Source organism: Oenanthe melanoleuca, chromosome 4, assembly GCF_029582105.1.
Source record: "Oenanthe melanoleuca isolate GR-GAL-2019-014 chromosome 4, OMel1.0, whole genome shotgun sequence".
Lineage (NCBI taxonomy): Eukaryota > Metazoa > Chordata > Aves > Passeriformes > Muscicapidae > Oenanthe > Oenanthe melanoleuca.
The window spans coordinates 951,759-968,550 of record NC_079337.1 but is presented as its reverse complement, the minus strand read 5'-3'; the positions used below and the strand labels follow the sequence as shown (position 1 = coordinate 968,550).

General features: G+C 49.9%; 1 protein-coding gene across 8 annotated transcripts in view; it reads left to right on the top strand.

Moving 5' to 3' along the window:
* The window catches only part of SLC4A4 (solute carrier family 4 member 4), a 143,732-nt gene extending 132,555 nt beyond the window's left edge, over positions 1–11,177 (top strand). For all 8 annotated transcript variants that reach the window (XM_056490478.1, XM_056490475.1, XM_056490476.1 and 5 more), the window contains 6 exons: positions 197–269; positions 3,575–3,643; positions 4,887–5,060; positions 6,973–7,134; positions 9,560–9,656; positions 11,092–11,177. In XM_056490478.1, coding sequence (XP_056346453.1) covers positions 197–269; positions 3,575–3,643; positions 4,887–5,060; positions 6,973–7,134; positions 9,560–9,656; positions 11,092–11,135 — 619 coding nt within the window. In that variant the 3' untranslated portion in view covers positions 11,136–11,177. The remainder of the gene's footprint in view (positions 1–196; positions 270–3,574; positions 3,644–4,886; positions 5,061–6,972; positions 7,135–9,559; positions 9,657–11,091) is intronic.
* The last annotated feature ends 5,615 nt before the right edge of the window (positions 11,178–16,792 follow it).

The window sequence follows — 16,792 nt, the reverse complement described above, 5'->3', positions numbered from 1 at the left end:
GCCCCAGGCTCAGTCTCAGTGCTGTGTTGGTCCCCAAATAATGTAACAGAACCATCTGGGGGTTTCTAAATGGTCTTGGTCAGGATCCAGCCACCTGCCTGATGCTGGTGGATGAAAAATGTGGCTGAAAAATGAGTTCTGGGGACTCCTGTTGGTGTGAAGTACTTGTGGTCCTGACTCAGTGATGTTGTTTCAGGGAGCAGAGAGTCACTGGAGTCATTGTTTTCATCCTGACCGGGGTGTCTGTCTTCATGGCTCCCATCCTGAAGGTAAGGACTGTTCACAGTTCCTTGAAAGCTAAAATCCCAACCCTTTGGAAGGAAACACCAACATGGTTGTAGTGTGCTAGAATAGTGACCAAGGTCAGGACTGAGGTTCTTGGGCACTGTGGTCTTTTTCATTTTAAGATTATTTCTCCATGTTTGCATGAAATTAAGTTTCCTTTTCTTTTATGATATTTTTTATACCTCTACTGGGCCTGTGTTTTATGGAAAACATGTATTCTAGATAAAGCTCAGAGTATGGAGAACATGTTTCTGGAGGAAGCAGTGCAATTAAATGGCATTTCTTCATCTCCTGAACCTTTGTTTTCCTGTGAGTTTAGCCAAAGCTCTGGACAGATGTGCTGCTGATGGATCATTGGATCTAGGTAGGTTGTTATTTTCCAAGACCAGAAATTTGGTCACATGTAGCCATGGAGAAATGCATCCTTAGTGGGTCATCAGATTTTAGAAAACCTGCTTAAGCCTGACTTGTGGAGGGTGCTGCCTTCTCTGGGGTTAGTGATGGAAGTGGTGCCAAGCACAGACACTGTCCAACAGGAGATGTCAGCTGCAGGAGCCCTGGTCCATGGATCCACAGGCTGATGGCACGAGCAGAGGATGTTGGAGCAGCAGCACTGTGTGCCATACCTGTGGGACCAGGCAGATGGGGGTCTGCAGGAGGCTTTGTGGAGGCTGCAGATGAGTTTTTGGAAACTGCAGGGGCTGTGGGGCATAGTGCAGTGTGAGCCTGAGGGGAGGAGGCATGCAGGGAGTGGAGACAGTGGCTTTCCAAGGCAGTGTGTTCCTGATGTTCATTTCTAAGGCTGTTTGTTTGAGTTTTGGTGTCTTGGGTAACAGTTTCTACCTCTACACAAACAGGCATTTCCGTGCCTTTAATTTAATGCCTGATTGCAATAATCCTGTTTTTTAGTTTATGTGACCTTTCCCTGCAAGATCCCTCGTCCTCTGTTCCACTGGGGTCTGTTAGTTCCCCTGTCACTGCTTCAGTCATTAATGACTTGTCTGTGCTTCCCCTCAGACAGTGTGTGGGGAAGATCCTCGCTGGAGGACGCCTGAGGATAAGTCAGCATGCTGCTGGCCCACGTGCCAGCGGGAAGGACCTGGCAGGATTTCAGGACCTTCAGCAAATTCCAGTGGCAGGGTCCTGCTGGACAGAGCTGCACTGCTAAACACATTGCAGAGCAGTTCAGTCTTCTCCTGCCAGCGGCAAACCGAGCGCTGACAATCCCAAATTCAATAAACCAGGCAATCCACAGAATAATCCCAGCTTTGTTTTCTGAGGGCTTTGTGGTGGTTGTGCTGGTTTTGGATGGTGGTGGTGTTTCTGCTCAGCCAAGGCAGATCTCCACAGAAACATCCTTGGCCCTGCTAGGAGGGTGACAGGCACTTTCCTATAAATACAGTTTTAGTTCTGTTGGCCTGCAGCAGCTTTGCTTGGAGCACCAAAGCCAGCACTCCCATCATTAGGGAGTACTTTGCCAAGAGAAAGTCTTGCAAAATGACAGCACCACTTGTTGCTCTGCAGGCTCAGGTACTGAGGTTTCACCTTGAGGTGATCTACAGGATTAATCATCATGGAATGGTGAAATAATATTCAGACATTTTTCTTATTTTTAAAAAACCCCATGAAAATAAATAGAAGGGAAGGAGAAGAGAGCAGTGAAAATGAGCTAGAAATCTCAACTCTTGCTTACTGTAGCTACTATTGTGTTGTGTCTCATCCCTCAGATCCAGTGAGGGCTTTGAATCCCATGGTCACCCACAGCTTTGGGAACCATCTGCCAGGTCCCTGTCCCTCTCACAGCAGTGCTGGCAGACCCCACACTGCAGAAAAAACATTTACCTTTGAATGGAAAATGTCAGCACAGCTCACTTGAAGGAGCAAATCAATCCAAGAGAAGGAAGAGTTAGCAATTAAGAGGCTCACGGGAGGTGACGGGCAGTGAGACTCAGGAAGGAAGGAGAAGTGCAGGCAGGGAGGCTTTGGATAGCTAGGGCTGGGTGACTTTGGTGCTCGTGTGCCCCCAGGGAAATGCCTGCTGGGAACCATGAACAGGCTGATGGGGAATATGCTAAAACGCTGGCTAGCTGCATGTATTTGCCTCTTTACTGAGCTCAGTGCAGAGGTTGGAAGGGGAGGGTGCCATGGCCTGGCTGCAGCTGCCATTCAGTGGCAGCTCTCGGCACTGCACGAGGGACTATCCTTTGGAGCTCATTTCATCCTCCCTGGGCACCAGGAAATCCCAAATGGCCATTATTCAGCTCCTGCCTGTGGTTTGTTCCAAGCATCCCTGTTCCTGTCATGCCAGGCTAGCTGCCCACTTCTGTGGTGAGGGACACGGACTCATTCGGGGAGCCTGTCTGGTGCTCCCCTGCACCTTCCTCCCTCCCAAAGGGAGATGTGCCCCATGTGGAGGAATGGGCAGCACTTAGCAATTTGAGGGAGCAGAAAGTGTATTTGAAAGGGCACATCCTGGCAAGGAGGAAGGAAGTCATTGTCCTGTATTTGGGAGTAGTTGTGGATTAATGTGTGCAAGAGACGGAGCAGGCAGAGACTGGGCTGGCATGACTTGTCACTGAAGGACTCCAAAGAACAGCCTTTCTGCATGGATTTGCATGGCTTACCCAGCAGGACTGGACATAGAACCACAGGATTGTTTCAATTGCAAGCGCTCTCTAAGATCACCCAGTCCCACCAGCACTGCCAGAATCACCACTAAACCATGTCCATAGGTGCTTGCTTTTAAATTCCTCCAGAGATGGTGACTCCAGCAGTGCCCTGGAAAGGCTGTGCCAGGGCTTGACAAGCCTTTCTATCAATGTGTTTTCCTAATATCCCACCAAAACCTCCCCTGGCACAACTTGAGTCTGTTTACTCTTGTTCTGTCACCTGTTATCTGGGAACACAGGATACACCACATACTATAGGATCGTGCTGCCTTTTCTTCTTCTCTGCCTTCTGCTTCCAGTGACACCACAAATCAGAGGTGCAGGGCAGCTTGAAGCTCACTGGAACACGTTTGCCCACCTGTTCCTTAACTTGCTCAATGCCTGGCATTGTTCCCTCTGTTTCTTGGCAAGATGTCCAAGTCCTGGTGAAGTGGGAGAGTGTTTATTGTTTATTAAGCTTTATTTTGCTTTGTTATTTCTATGGCTTCATTCCCCTGTGTCGTGCACTCAGGGGTGCAGTTTGAATGGATGACCAGCTGGGAGTGTCCCACCATGTGTTAGCAGTGTGTTAACAGCACAGGGAGGTTGTTCACCTGGGCTCTCCTGCTCTTGTCCCGCAGTTCATTCCCATGCCCGTGCTCTACGGTGTCTTCCTCTACATGGGAGTTGCATCTCTCAACGGCGTGCAGGTGAGTCATCAACAGCACAGGACTTCTTCCACAGCCCTCCAGCTTTACCCTTCTCCTTTGCTGCCTCCTCTTCCTTCCCAAGAAACCCACTAAGGGTGGTAGCTGGTCACAAACCTTGGTCATAAACAAGCCTGGGTGTCCTGAGATGGGAGGCCAAGGCAGACTGGTCAAGTGGGCAGTCTTGGTGCTGGGGGCTGCTTTGTGAAGACCTGGGTCCATCTTGGGCAACCAGGATGGGGCTTGGAGCAGCCTGGACTAGTGGAAGGTGTCCCTGCCCCTGGCCGTGGAGTGGAACAAGAGGATCCCCCTTAGGATTCCCTCCAACCCAAGCCATTCCAGGATTCTACAGGCTTCTGCCCCAGCTTGGGCTCACTCCCAGGGAAGTTTGGGTCCTCTGCCACAGACTGAAGGCAAACAAGGAGGATGATTTATGGCAGTGGGGTTATTTCTCAATGCTAAGGAGCAGGGATGTTGTTCTCCAGGGAGGGAAAGCCAAGCCCCTCTCTTTGTCATTGAGGAAATCTTACATAAGGAGCCATTCTCATGCCCAGCGCCTGTAGCTGGCCCAAGGAGGCTGGAAGTGGTTTTGTTGCTTTCTGGCACCCTGTTAATTGTGGCCTTTCTTTTTCATGCTGGGTTGTGCCCTGAGGGGAAGGGACTGTCTGTTCTGTGAGCCTCAGAATTCCCTCCTGTTCTGTAAAACAGCTCCAGCTTCCATTCAGTGGTGCAGGTTCCGTCTGGTCCCAGCAGTGGGCAGGGAGCCCTCGCTCCAGCAGGGGACAGTGAGGGGATTGTCCTGCTGGCCCCGGGCTGCCTCTCCTATAGGGGATTTCCCCTGCTCCCGACCCAGGTGGTGGTGGGGGCACTGGGATCAAGAGTGTTTTTTACTCGATGAGAAATGCCCCTTTTGGTTTAACTCCAAGTGCATCCGGTCCAGCACAGGGCAAAGGGCCACTGCTGGGAAAGCTGCCCGTCTTCCTTGCTCTTTGGTGAGGTGCTGTTCTGTTTTCTGGCAATGCAGTGTCTACCCTCGCCTCTGTTGACCTCTGCTCCTGATTTATTTGGGGAAAACAAAAGCATTGGTCCTAAAGGCTGAATGTCTTTCCTCCGCAGGAGCAGGGAAGGGAAGGACAGCAAAAATGCCCCGGGGTGTGATGCTGACCCTGGTTTGGGCTTTCATCTTGTTTTCTCTCTTTTGTGCATCCTGGGTTTCATTTCATCATCTCTTCATTTTCCTTTCCAGTTCATGGATCGTCTGAAGCTGCTCTTGATGCCTCTAAAACACCAGCCTGACTTTATCTACCTGCGCCACGTGCCGCTGCGCAGGGTCCACCTCTTCACCTTCCTGCAGGTGGTGTGCCTGGCCCTCCTCTGGATCCTCAAATCCACCGTGGCTGCTATCATATTCCCTGTCATGGTAGGTGATGCTCTCCTTCACACCCCTCACTTTGACCACAGCCTGCTCCTTCCCCACTTGTACACTCCTGGAAATGTGTAAATGCAGCCTCTCCCTTTGGAGTGTCTGCTCAGGGCTGCAGTCACGTAGGACTGACAGGTCAGTGTGGCCGTGGCTGCCTTTGCATAAATCCTCTGGAGAAAAACGAGCCTGGAAAGTTAATTTTTTCCCAGGAAGGTGCAGTTAGTGTTGACTGTTCCTGGCTGCCAAGGTTAGATTTGCTGTGGTTTCTCCTTGAGCTGCATGGACCAAGGAGAAGGGCATCGTTTTTCTGGTTTAGTCCACACTAGCTACCAGATACAACATGTCTCCCTGAACAAATTAAATAGCACAAATTGACAAAACCAAGAAGGAAGTTCAATGCTAAGAGGGATGCCAAAGGGAGGGAAAGGGAATGTTTGTGTTCCTTGAACTCAAGTAAAAAGACACTAATGTTGTTTACCATCAGTGGGTGATTATTCATGTTCTTACTGGAGCTGTAGACACTGTTAGGCACTCTGGCTTGGAGATGGGTCGACTTCTGCAAAGGCAAAGGTTTTTGAAACTCCTGAATAAATCTTTGCTCCAGGTCACCTAATTTCAGGTTTATGGACAAGTAAAATTGCAGTTGTGGGGGCAAGCAGAAGTTGCAGTGCTTATTTTGGGGAGAGAACGAGGGAGGGCAGAACCCAGGTAAAGAACAAGATGGTGATATGAGAAAATATGATGCAAGTAAAAAAATCTCCAAATGTTGCTGCTGAGACACAGGCTCCTGTAAAAGATGTTAAAAATCAGCAATTCCCACTGATGTGGCATTCCATCACAATTCCATGGCTGTGTTGCACTGATGTTGGAAGCTGAATGTAAAATCTCTTTGCCCATATAAGAATCTGAGTGAAACCCAAGGCTGACAAAGTTTGTTAGAATGGTGCAGACTCAGGGAAGCCACAGCCACAGCTTTGGTGGAGCTGGATGTGATGGCAAAAGCTCAGTTTTCTGCCGTCATCAGCAAAAACCTGCAGACTTGCAGTTTGTAAGGATTCAGCCAATAGCCAGCTGCCTGTTTATCTGGAGGAAAGGCATTTTGAGCACAGTGGTTCATGGTGGGATCCTCATGGGTGTCTGCCTGGCATCTTTCCACCCCTGAGGAATTCCCTGCGTCTGTAGTCATGTCTTAAGTGAGGCAAGGCAGAGCTTGAGGTCTGTTCCTGGGTAGTGTTTGTGCTGTGGATCACAGCCTCTTGGGACAAAGCTGTCCTTAAAGGCAGCCTGCTGGGAATAGGTTACAGCTTCCAGCCTGCTGCTGGACCCATTGGCAGAGCCTCTGTGGGATCTCAGTGGGCTCTCCTGGGGGTGTCAGACCCAGGGTCTGTGTAAGGACCCATTTCAGACACGTCCCTTCCTTCTTCCCAGTGCTTTCATTGCAGTCTGCACAGAACAAGCTTTTACTCCAGTTTCCTGCTGCCACAATCCCAGTCAACTTTATTCTGCAAACTCTGGGGGCATGGGCTGGCACTCGTCTGATTTCCTAAGAGTACAGCTGGACAAGTGGTGAGAAATAAATCAAGGTTTTATTACTCAGGCTGTCCTGTGAACCTGCTGCCAAAAGTAAATTAAAGGGCTTTTTTTTTTTTTTTCTTCTATTTATTTACTAATACAGGAGTACAGAGTGATTATGATACTGTTTTGTGTCACTGCTTTTGTTTTTTTCTGAAATGAGGCAGTCACAGCATAACCTCTCAAGCTGAGAGATGTCCCAGGTGTTCAGCACCTTCTTTGCATGTTCATTTACAGCCAGAATTCCAGAGTGTGGGCTTAGCAGCAGAACTGAGAGGAATGCAGTGTTCCAAATGAAAGGTAAAATGTGACTGGGAATCCCTCTCTGCCTTTGCAGATCTTGGCCCTGGTGGCAGTCAGAAAAGCCATGGACTACCTCTTTTCCCAGCATGACTTAAGCTTTCTTGACGACGTCATTCCAGAAAAGGACAAGAAGAAGAAAGAGGATGAGAAGAAGAAGAAAAAGAAGAAGGGCAGTATGGACAGTGACAATGATGATGTAAGGAGCTTCCTGCTCTTGTCTCATTCCTCCTTCCTAGGCAGCTAACCCCTGGTACATTCCATGCCCTGCCCATTGCTGAGGCTGGACATTTTCCAGCCGCTTGTGGAGCTGACAGCTCCGTTTTTTGCTGCTGCAGCAAGTGTGTCTCAAAGAAAACTTAATTCCTACACTGCCTTCCCTTTTCCAGCCTGTGCTGGGTGGTGTGTGCATTGCTAAGAATGAAATCACACTTCCCAAGAGCACCAGGTACCTGCTGAGATGTCATGCCCTTTGCTAGAATGCCTCTCATCACCCTGCCTCCTCCAGCTTCCCTCCTACACCTTTCTCCCCTTCATTGTCTCTTGTATTTTAGGAGGAAAATGCTTTTCACCAGCAGCTCTGGTCCTACTGATTTTCTTTTTTAAAAATATTTTTGTAATGGCTCTTTTGGAAAGCACAAAATAGATATGATGTGTCATATTGCAGGAAAAACTGCTTTGTGTTGGTGAAAGTCATCACCTAAATGTTTCCCAAGCATCCATGCCCTCTGCAGTACACTCTGGTCCTCGTTCAGGTGGCAGCACCCCTAAATAGTGAAAGGTGACCTGGCTGGACCAGACCCCATGTGCCTTTGACTGTTCTCTTTCCTCCTTTATATATATATATATACACATATATAAGAAGAAGAAATGCAGTCTTGGTGCCTTTAAATGTTCTCCTGCTCAGGTCTAACTCAAATCCTTTACATTTATATTGAAGTGCTAAACAGACTCCATGGTGAGTTCTAAGCATGCTGTCACCTGTGCTCATGTCCATGAAGAAGGGCCTTTCCTGGGTTGAAGGGAGAGGTGAGGTCAGCTAAGCTGGAATAGAATCCCATTTTAGCACAGCAGGAGAAACAGCTGGGAGGATTGGCTTTTAGTTCAGACAGAAGGCTGCCCTGTGCCATCATTCCTCCTTCCAGGGTGAGGGCTTTCCTTAGCAAAGTGAGAGTGGAAGAGGCCCTGCTGAGTACTCAGCAAAGGTTTGCCTCCATCCCCTGCTCCTGACTGCTGTGAGTCCAGCAGCGTCATCCCCTGAGCCATGGCTCCCTCTCTCCAGTGTGTTTCATATCTCCTCTCTTCCCAGGCTTTTCCTCAATTCCAGGTACAGTAATTAATCTAATGGCTCAGATGTTTTATGCAAAATATTGGTTCTTAACTCTTGCTGGTTTTTTTCAGCCCTTGCTTTTACCAGCTTCCTGAACATACAGCACTGGGCATTACTGGTTGGATTATTTTCACACTTTCCCTTCCAGAAACATCCACCCTCAGAGTTAATCCTGTGGGATCTGGGGGGCCATGCATGGATTGGAGTTCAGCCAAGGGAACTGCCAAGGGTGTTGCTTGTGCTTTATTTGAGTTATCCCTCAGCCTCATAAAAATAGTCCCGAGGAAACATCTTGTTGGATATGAGTTATGTTAAAAAATAAACTAAAAATAAGAATAATAATCCAGGGAGAGCCATCCTCTGGCCTCCTTAGTGTTTTCCTGCCCTGACTGGAAGGTCACCTCCCTCCACCCTGGTGTTGTGGGTCTGGTTCTCTTCAGGAATAAAGATGTCTCAAAATTTCTGGCAAATCCCACCTTCCTGCCTGTGCCAAGTTAGGCAGTTTCAGCCCTTCCTTGGCTCTGAGGAGTTCCCTTGATTTTTAAAAAAGCAAAGCAATTCCAAGCACCTCCTATTAAGCAGAGGCAGGTGGGTGATAGAAGGCAGTGGGGTGTAAAATCCTGCTGGTAGCCCAGCTCTGAGGGACCCAGCTTTTCCCTGTGCCTCATCCTGACCTGGTCGATGTTTTCTCTGGCTGGGCCAGGGTTACAGAATTCTTCCAAGGGCTCTGGAGTTGATGAAGCAGAGATTTAACTGAGACTGGGTTTGACTCCACTTGCAATAAGGAGGGAGCTGAGCCAGTCTGATGTAAGGAACCTCTGCCATGTCATATCTGGGCCCTGTAGAGCAATTGGGAGCAACCAAGGGCTTTTACAGGAATCCCAGCAGGATAGAGGGTTTGGATGAGCTTTTCCAGCAGCCAGTGCCCTGCTGTGTCTGCCCACAAATGCATTTTCCATCTCTGTTTCCTGCAGCTGACTCCAGGCAGAACGGGACAGTGTCTTTTAAGAGGATGGGGTGGGAAAGAAGGAGGTTTATTGCAATTTACAATGCCACAAGATGATTCTTTCAGTCTGTGTTAGTTTTGGAGTATGAGGGTATGAAGGGAAGTGGGGTGCAGTGGGGAACCAGTGGAATCAATCAGGCAGCTAAGCTGAAGGATGCCTTTCTCTTTTTCCTTCTTTTCTTTTACCTGTTCCTACAGAACTATGTGAAGGATAATTTTAATTATGGGAGACGATAAGAGAGAGAGCAGTGGGAATATTCTAAGACCTTTTACACGTTTCTTTCACAGTCTGACTGCCCCTACTCAGAAAAAGTCCCAAGTATTAAAATACCAATGGACATCATGGAGCAGGAACCTTTCCTAAGTGATAGCAAACCTGCTGACAGTGAGTAGAACTAAGCTCTTGCATGCCTGCTTGACTCTGACTTGCACTACAAAAATATATATATATATGTATATTTAGAGTGATTTAAAAAAAAAACCCTTTTAATCTTACCTTTTCCTTCAGACATATTCTCTTGTTCTTTTTTTTTTCCCTCTCCTTTTTAATTTCCAGGCCCCTGCTTTATGACAGATTTTGCTTTTGTGAGCTTTGTTTTTTCTTTGCTGGTTACAAAATCAATGTTGTTCCTTCTGGTGCCTCCAGTTTAAATGCTTTTCTCCAGCTCCTGACAGGTCTCCTGGCCACCCACTCTCTCTTCCTCTCCTCTCCCTCTCCCCCTTGGTGTTAACCTGCTGATGGTGGGATTTTTTTTTTTTTTTTTTCCACTGAGCCTGGTGTTCTGGATTTACAGCGCTGTCCTGTCACTGTTTGTTCCCTTAGGTGCCAAGCAGTTACAAAAATCAGCATTTAACAGAGTAATTAATTATTTGTGTCATTAAGCTGCACAGGCAGAGATCAGTTGGCCATTAACATATTTCCCTTCTTAGGTGGTTTGTGCTCTTCTTTTTGGTTGTAATTTCTCATGTTAATAGCTGTAATTGATGAATTTAATCTTTATTTTCAGTCATTCCCACTTTACATTTTCCTCTTTTAAGTGGGGAATCACAGCTGGCCTTGGTGTTTTTGCCTTTGGGATGGCTTTTTAACATACTACGGGTGTCATATGCTCTTTTCTTCTGAGGTGGGAGGGGAGAAATACAAACTAAAGTAATAAATTAGTGTGACTGCCAGGAACAGGACCTAAACCCCCAGATCTTTAGATCCTTAAATTATCATAGGGCTTAAGAGCTGGGAGCCAGGTCTCCTTGGGTAGCATATGGATGCCTCAGGGAATGCTAAGCATTCCCCTGTGGCTTTGAGATACAGAAACACTTTGAAATTGGGATTCTAAAATAAAACCATTGGAAAGGAGACATTTTCTTGGCTATTTGGATACTGTTTTGCTGATGTCAGCACATGATCCAAAATCAGCCAGAGGCAACTACATATCCTCCTCATTCCATGTTTTTAGTACATTCCTGATGTACTAAAACCAAAGTGCATCCTAAATATTGTTACTCAGGATTTTAGGATCAGATGCCTTTTTTCCTCAGCATCTTGAGGGCTAAAGCAGTTAAGGAAAAGGTAGTTGTGCCTCAGGGAGTGGCAGTGGGAGTGCAGGGTCACTGAGGAGTGTAGCTCCCAGGGAAGTGTCAGGCCCTAAACAGGGGGAGTCCCTGGGAAATGGGGCCTGTTGCAGCCCGAGGGGTTTCACCTGGGAGGAGAGATGGGAATGCAGCGTTTCCTCAGCAAGCTGTCAGTGCATGTGGCAGAGCTGAGGCAGGGCTCAAGGCATGGTCAGTGCTGCAGCAGTGACAGTGAGGCTTTCTCCCCCCAGGAGAAAAATCACCAACATTCCTTGAACGCCACACATCGTGCTGATACAATTCCCTTCCTTCAATCACACGCCATGCCAAGGTAAGCACCTCTGCTCCCCTCAGAACACAGCAGGGCTCCTGCAGGCAAGCCTTCAAAACACTTGGAGGACATGCCTACACCGGGTTGCTGCTTCCCAAGGTCATTATGAACAAGTGATTCCATAGTTACTCCAGCCCCTGGCGGTGCTCAGGATGTGGAGTGGAGAACCTGTGGGAGACCTGGAGGCTCCAATGCCCCCCTGGCTGCAGCACTGAGGACTGGCCTGGGAGTCACACCAGGAGAAAGATGTGGAGCTACTGGGAGGAGCACAGAGGGTTGTGGCCAAGGGGAGAAATTTTTTCCATATCTGTGGTGGAAAATACAGTAAATAATAATCTTAAATTGCAGCAAGTAATAATTGCTCAGAGTCCAGTCCTGGGGGCCAGCTTGGGCCTCCCAGCACCAGGAGTGGGATATGGACCAAGGCAAGTTCTCTGAAACATCAAAGATGTGTCTGTGCTCACAGGTGTTAGACAGGCATTGAAATTCATCCCAGTGGCAAGGCCTGGATTATTGCAATGGCACTTTAGGGTTACTGTCACAGCCTGGGGTGAAGCACCAGGATGCCCATCCCTGGCAGTCCAAGGCCATGTTGGATGGTTCTTGGAGCAGCCTCGTCTAGGGAAGGTGTCCCTGCCCATGGCTGGGTATGGAACTGGATGAGCTTGAATGTCCCTTCCAACCAGCTCACTTCCAACCCAAACATTTTGGGATTCTGTGAGGCACAAGTGCTGGACACTGGAGCCCCTCAGTCCGTGAAATGGGTGGTTTCCAGTGTTCAGACCAGCTCATTCAGATTATCAGTGTGTGGGCCTGACCTTAAATTCAGCTGTGTATTCCCAAAGCCTGGCTTTGGTACTGCATGCACTGACCTTGTCTGTCTTCTTCTTCGCAGCCCTCCACGAACTCCAGTAAAAGTTGTGCCTCAAATTAGAATAGAACTTGAGCCTGAAGACAATGGTTATTTCTGGAGGAGCAAGGGAACAGAAACTACTTTGTAATTTGTCTGTCTGTCCAATCTTTTCCAAATTCCCTTTGTCACTAGCCAAATGCTCAGAAGCTCCCTGCTCCGCCGTGATGGTGACTGAGCCTCCCGCTGCCCCTCCCTGCCCTGCCCAGGACTGGGAATCGCCTTCCCTGGCTCCCACAGCAGCGAGGCGGGAGCGCTACGGGTGTCACCTCCCCCTGGGAATGCCCGAGGCACTGGCTCCTGGGAGCCAGCCTTTGTCTGGCAGAGCAGAGCTGACCTCCAGGCTGATTCCGTGTCTGCTCCCCCATGCTGGAACGTGCTGCTAACCCTCAGTGCTCTCACCTGTAGCTAAAAGAGAAGGTACTTCACTCCCAGCACAGACAGACCATTGCCATCGCTGTAGCATGTCTGGAAATGTCCCTTTCCTATGCAATTTTTTTTTAAAGAAACACTTTAATGGACTTAATCTGTCAGGTACATGGAAGAGTGTTATTTTCCTAGATTATTTTGTTTAAATTATGGGGGCCTAACCTATGACTTCTTTTTTTTTTTTTTTTTTTTTTTTTTTTGACAATTTTTTAACCTTTTTTTAATTACTGTAAAGAAAAATGAATTTTTTTCCTGCAGCAGGAAACGTATAGTTATGAGTAGTTCTACCTCTTATTTCTAGATGCCAGGCTTTCTGTAAAAAAATGTACCATATATAATATGATTTTTACAAAAAACAAACCCACGACATCACACCACAATCTCCAGGATGTGGCATAGGGCTGGATCAGTTCCATTAACACCTTCTGCTCCGAAGCATCTGTTTCTCTTAGGGTTATGTTGGTTTTTGAAGTTTTTTTTATTGAGCAATCCCTGCTGTGAAGGAGACTTAAATCTCTTGCTGTTGGTCCAATGCTGCAGAGGGATGCTGGTTGTATCCCTGTTGTTGATTTCTGACGTGGGATCCCTCCGTGATTTTCTTGGAACACCGGTCGGTGTGCGTGTGCAGTGAGAAGACTCGAGGTGTGCCTCAGGCACAATGGACAGGGAGGAAGATGAAGGTGGCCTGCTGAGATGTTCATCCTGACACTTGGATTCGCAAACTTCTGCATCCTCCTGCATCCCATCATCATCTGCAGAATTTACCCTAAACCTCGGCTCCTCAGCCCCAGACCCGGCAGTGCAGCAAGACTAAGCGGGCCAGGCATGGGCATCCCAGGATTTTGGGGTGGAACCAAGCCAGTGACCATCACAGCAGGAGAGAGGATTTTCCAGCATGTTTATAGTGGTATGTGCATCTAAACATGCATCTGGGAAACTGGGCTTCACCAGGACATGAGGGAACACACTAAAAGCTTCATCCAAAAATGAAAAACAAGACAAGAAGAAAAAGTACCCCAGCTCTCGAGGTGAATTCCCCGATGGAGACAATCCCATCACAGAGGATGGGCACAGGCTGCCACTTGGTCCTTGCAAAACCAGAGTCTGGGTTGGTGAAGTCAAGAGGATTTTCTGATGGTGCTGAGACCTCAAATGCCAAATTTTAGCATCTGCTCCCACACAGGAGCCACCACCTCTGTACAGCCCCCGCTCGCTGTCCAGGGGTCTCCCCTTCAGTTTCCATGACATCTGTGTTGGGTATCCCAGGAGCCCTGGGGCATTTCCAGGCTGAAACCTGCTCTGAAAATGCTGGGGAGACTTGGGGAAAGGCCTGAGGAGGAGCAACTCTGGGATCCCTTCTACTACCAGAGGACAGGTAACTTGGGAAGTGTGATGCCAGCTTTAGCCAATGCTCTCCATCCCTTGGTGAGCAGCAGTCCTGACTCCCAGTGGGGACACAGGCTCGAGGGTTGCCTGTGGAGTACACAGGAGCTGCTTGTGGGATTGCTGCCCAGACCGTGGATGTGTAGCAATCCCAGAGGAAAGGAGGATCCCAGGGGCTGTCCTCCATGGGCACAGCTTCCATCTGCCGGTGCCTGGTGACCTGTCTCCCCAAAAACGGGCTCTGCACTTCTGAGCCATGTTAAATACACTAAGTGTCCTGACTGCTGTTGTAGGTCTGTCTCTCTCTTTGTTGTGTTTCTTGTGTTGTGCCGAGAGCACCGAGGGTTCTGCAGCTTTCCACGAGAAACACGCACCTCTGGCAGCAGGGAAGAGCCTGCAGCATGACAGGGACAGGTTCTCCGCACGCCGTATGCCTTTGAAAAGAACTGGAACATCCTTTCAATCCCAGTTAGGTATTTTGTCAGAGAAGCCTGGGTGGGCGCTTCAGGGTGTAAGTGTGAGACTGACCCAAAGCCCTCCAAGATCAGAGGCAGCCATCAAAAATCACCTTCCCCCAGCACAGCAGGGCCCAGCTCGGGGGGGACGCGCTGCCCCCGGGGCTCCCAGAGCTCCGCAGCTGCATTGAACCGGGCGCACTTTCACATACTCTCATTACTGGCTTGGATTCCTGAAAGTCCCTGTTTGCTTCGGAGCAGAGAACAAGGACTTAGGATGAAATGAAGTGCATCAGCTGCTGGAACTAAAAGGAAAAAAGCAGAAAACATTTCAAACATATTCAAGTGATTTTTTTTTTCCAGTAATATAAAACATGAAATTCCTTATAACATTATAGTATTTTACAGTTTTATGAAGCTTTCTATTGTGACTTTTATGGAATCAAAAGATGAAGATGATGAGATATTTTAGCATTTATATTTTTCAAAATTAAATAAATGTATACTGAAAATAAAGTAACTTTATGCATTTATGGGGGAGTTCGTGTCCGTTTTCCCTCATTCTGTGCCAAGTCCTGTCTGATTGAATCAAGATCCCAGAATCAGTGTGCTGATACAAGGGGCTCCCCCAGCGCCCTAGTTTGGACCCCCTGAAGCATATTTTGGGATACCTCAGGAGTTGGATCTGAAGAGTGGCCAGAAGGTCTGGGGCTGGTACAGCATCTCGGTCTGACTCCTGTCACCTGCACAATGAGGATGAGGCCAGTGTGCCTGGGCTTCTCCACAAAACCTCTGGTTTCTGGGCTGAAGCCTGCCATGATCAAATTTGCCTTCTGAACATGTTCCTTGGCCAGGAATAAGCACTGCAGGATTAGGGAAACAGCAACCACGGGAGCCTGCGTGGCTCCACCGGAGGGCAGCACTGGAGGTGAAGGCAGCTTGGGGGAGCGCGGGGCCGTGGGTGCTTTTGGCATCTGCGCAGCCCCGCGCTCGGTACCCCCGAGGGAACTGAAGATCATCTCAATCACCGAACTAAGGGGAGAAGGAAGGGTCAGGAACTGACCTGGATCAACCCGAGAGGTCTTTTCCAATCTGAAAGGTTCTGTTGTGGGACTGTGACGTGGACAAGGGCGGTCCGCTCATCTGGCGGCAGGGGGAGACACCTCCTGGCCACTCAAGATCCTTGTTGGTCAGCTCGGTGCCTCTGGAGCTTTGCAGCAAGTACTGTTCACAGAGTACTCACCCAGCTCGCTGGGGACGGGAGATGGAGATGAGCCCAGCGGTCTGACAGGTCTCACCTACTTCAGGAAGCAGGCAATCGACATAGGAAAATGCAGCAGGTCGAGACGGTGGAGAGGAAGGTCCTGGTGGAGCCCCGGCAGGACAGCGCGCTCCGGGGCTGCGGTGCCGGCCCTGCGCGCCGCGCCGGGCACGGGGAGACTGGGGCCGGGGAGCGGCGACAGAGCGCTGCGGGGGTCCCGGGCGGTGCCGCTCTCCCCACCGGGAGGATCGAAGCGGCACCGGGACCAAGATCGGTACCGGGCCCCGGATGGCGGCGGGCGGTGCCGGTGCCGGTGCCCGGACGCGGAGCCCCGTGAGGGCCCGGACCCGCAGGGCGCCCCCTGGCGGACACGGAGCGCGGTGCGAGCGCGGCGCCCCCGCGTGGCCACAGACAGCGCTGCGGGGGCGGGGCCGGCACAGGGGTGAGGGGCGGGGCCACGGAGCGCGGGGCGGCGCGCGGCCGGCACAGGTGCGATGGATCCTGGATCGGCCGCAGGTGCGCGGGGCTCCAGTGCGGCTGCGCGGGGCGGGACCGAGGGCATTTAAACCCCGGAAGCCGCCGCGGCCGCCATTTGCTCGCCAGCGCTCGGAGGTGCCGGCAGCGGCCGGTGCGGCTCCCTCGGCGGGGCCCAGGTGAGGCTCTTCTCTCTCCTTCTCTGCTTCTGTCCTTTTCTGTGCTTCTCTCTGCTTCTCTGTCCTCTCTCCTTCTCTTTCCGTCCTCTCTGCTTCTCTGTCCCCTCTCCTTCTCTCTCCTTCTGTCCTCTTTGCTTCTGTCCTTCTCTATGCTTCTGTCCTTTTCAGTTCTTCTCTTTGCTGCTTTGTCCTTTCTGCTTCTTTCTCCTTCTGTCCTTCTCTTTGCTTCTCTCATTCTATCTGCTACTCTCACCTTCTCCTCTCTTCTTTTGTCCTCTGTCCTTTCTGCTTCTCTCCCGTTCCTCCCTTTTCCCTCTCCTGCCCTTCCCCGTCTCTCCCAAACCCCATCTCCGTCTCTCCCTTCTCTCCCCTCCCTGCTCCGCTCCTCACCCCCTGCCCAGCCTGACTCCCCCTCTGCTCCCCTTCTCTCCCCGCTGCCTTCCTCTAGTCCTTTCTCCCCCTGCACCGTCCCTGCCTCACCTGGCCCGGCTCCTGCCTGTCTCCCTTTCCTACGTCCCGCTTTACCCCTC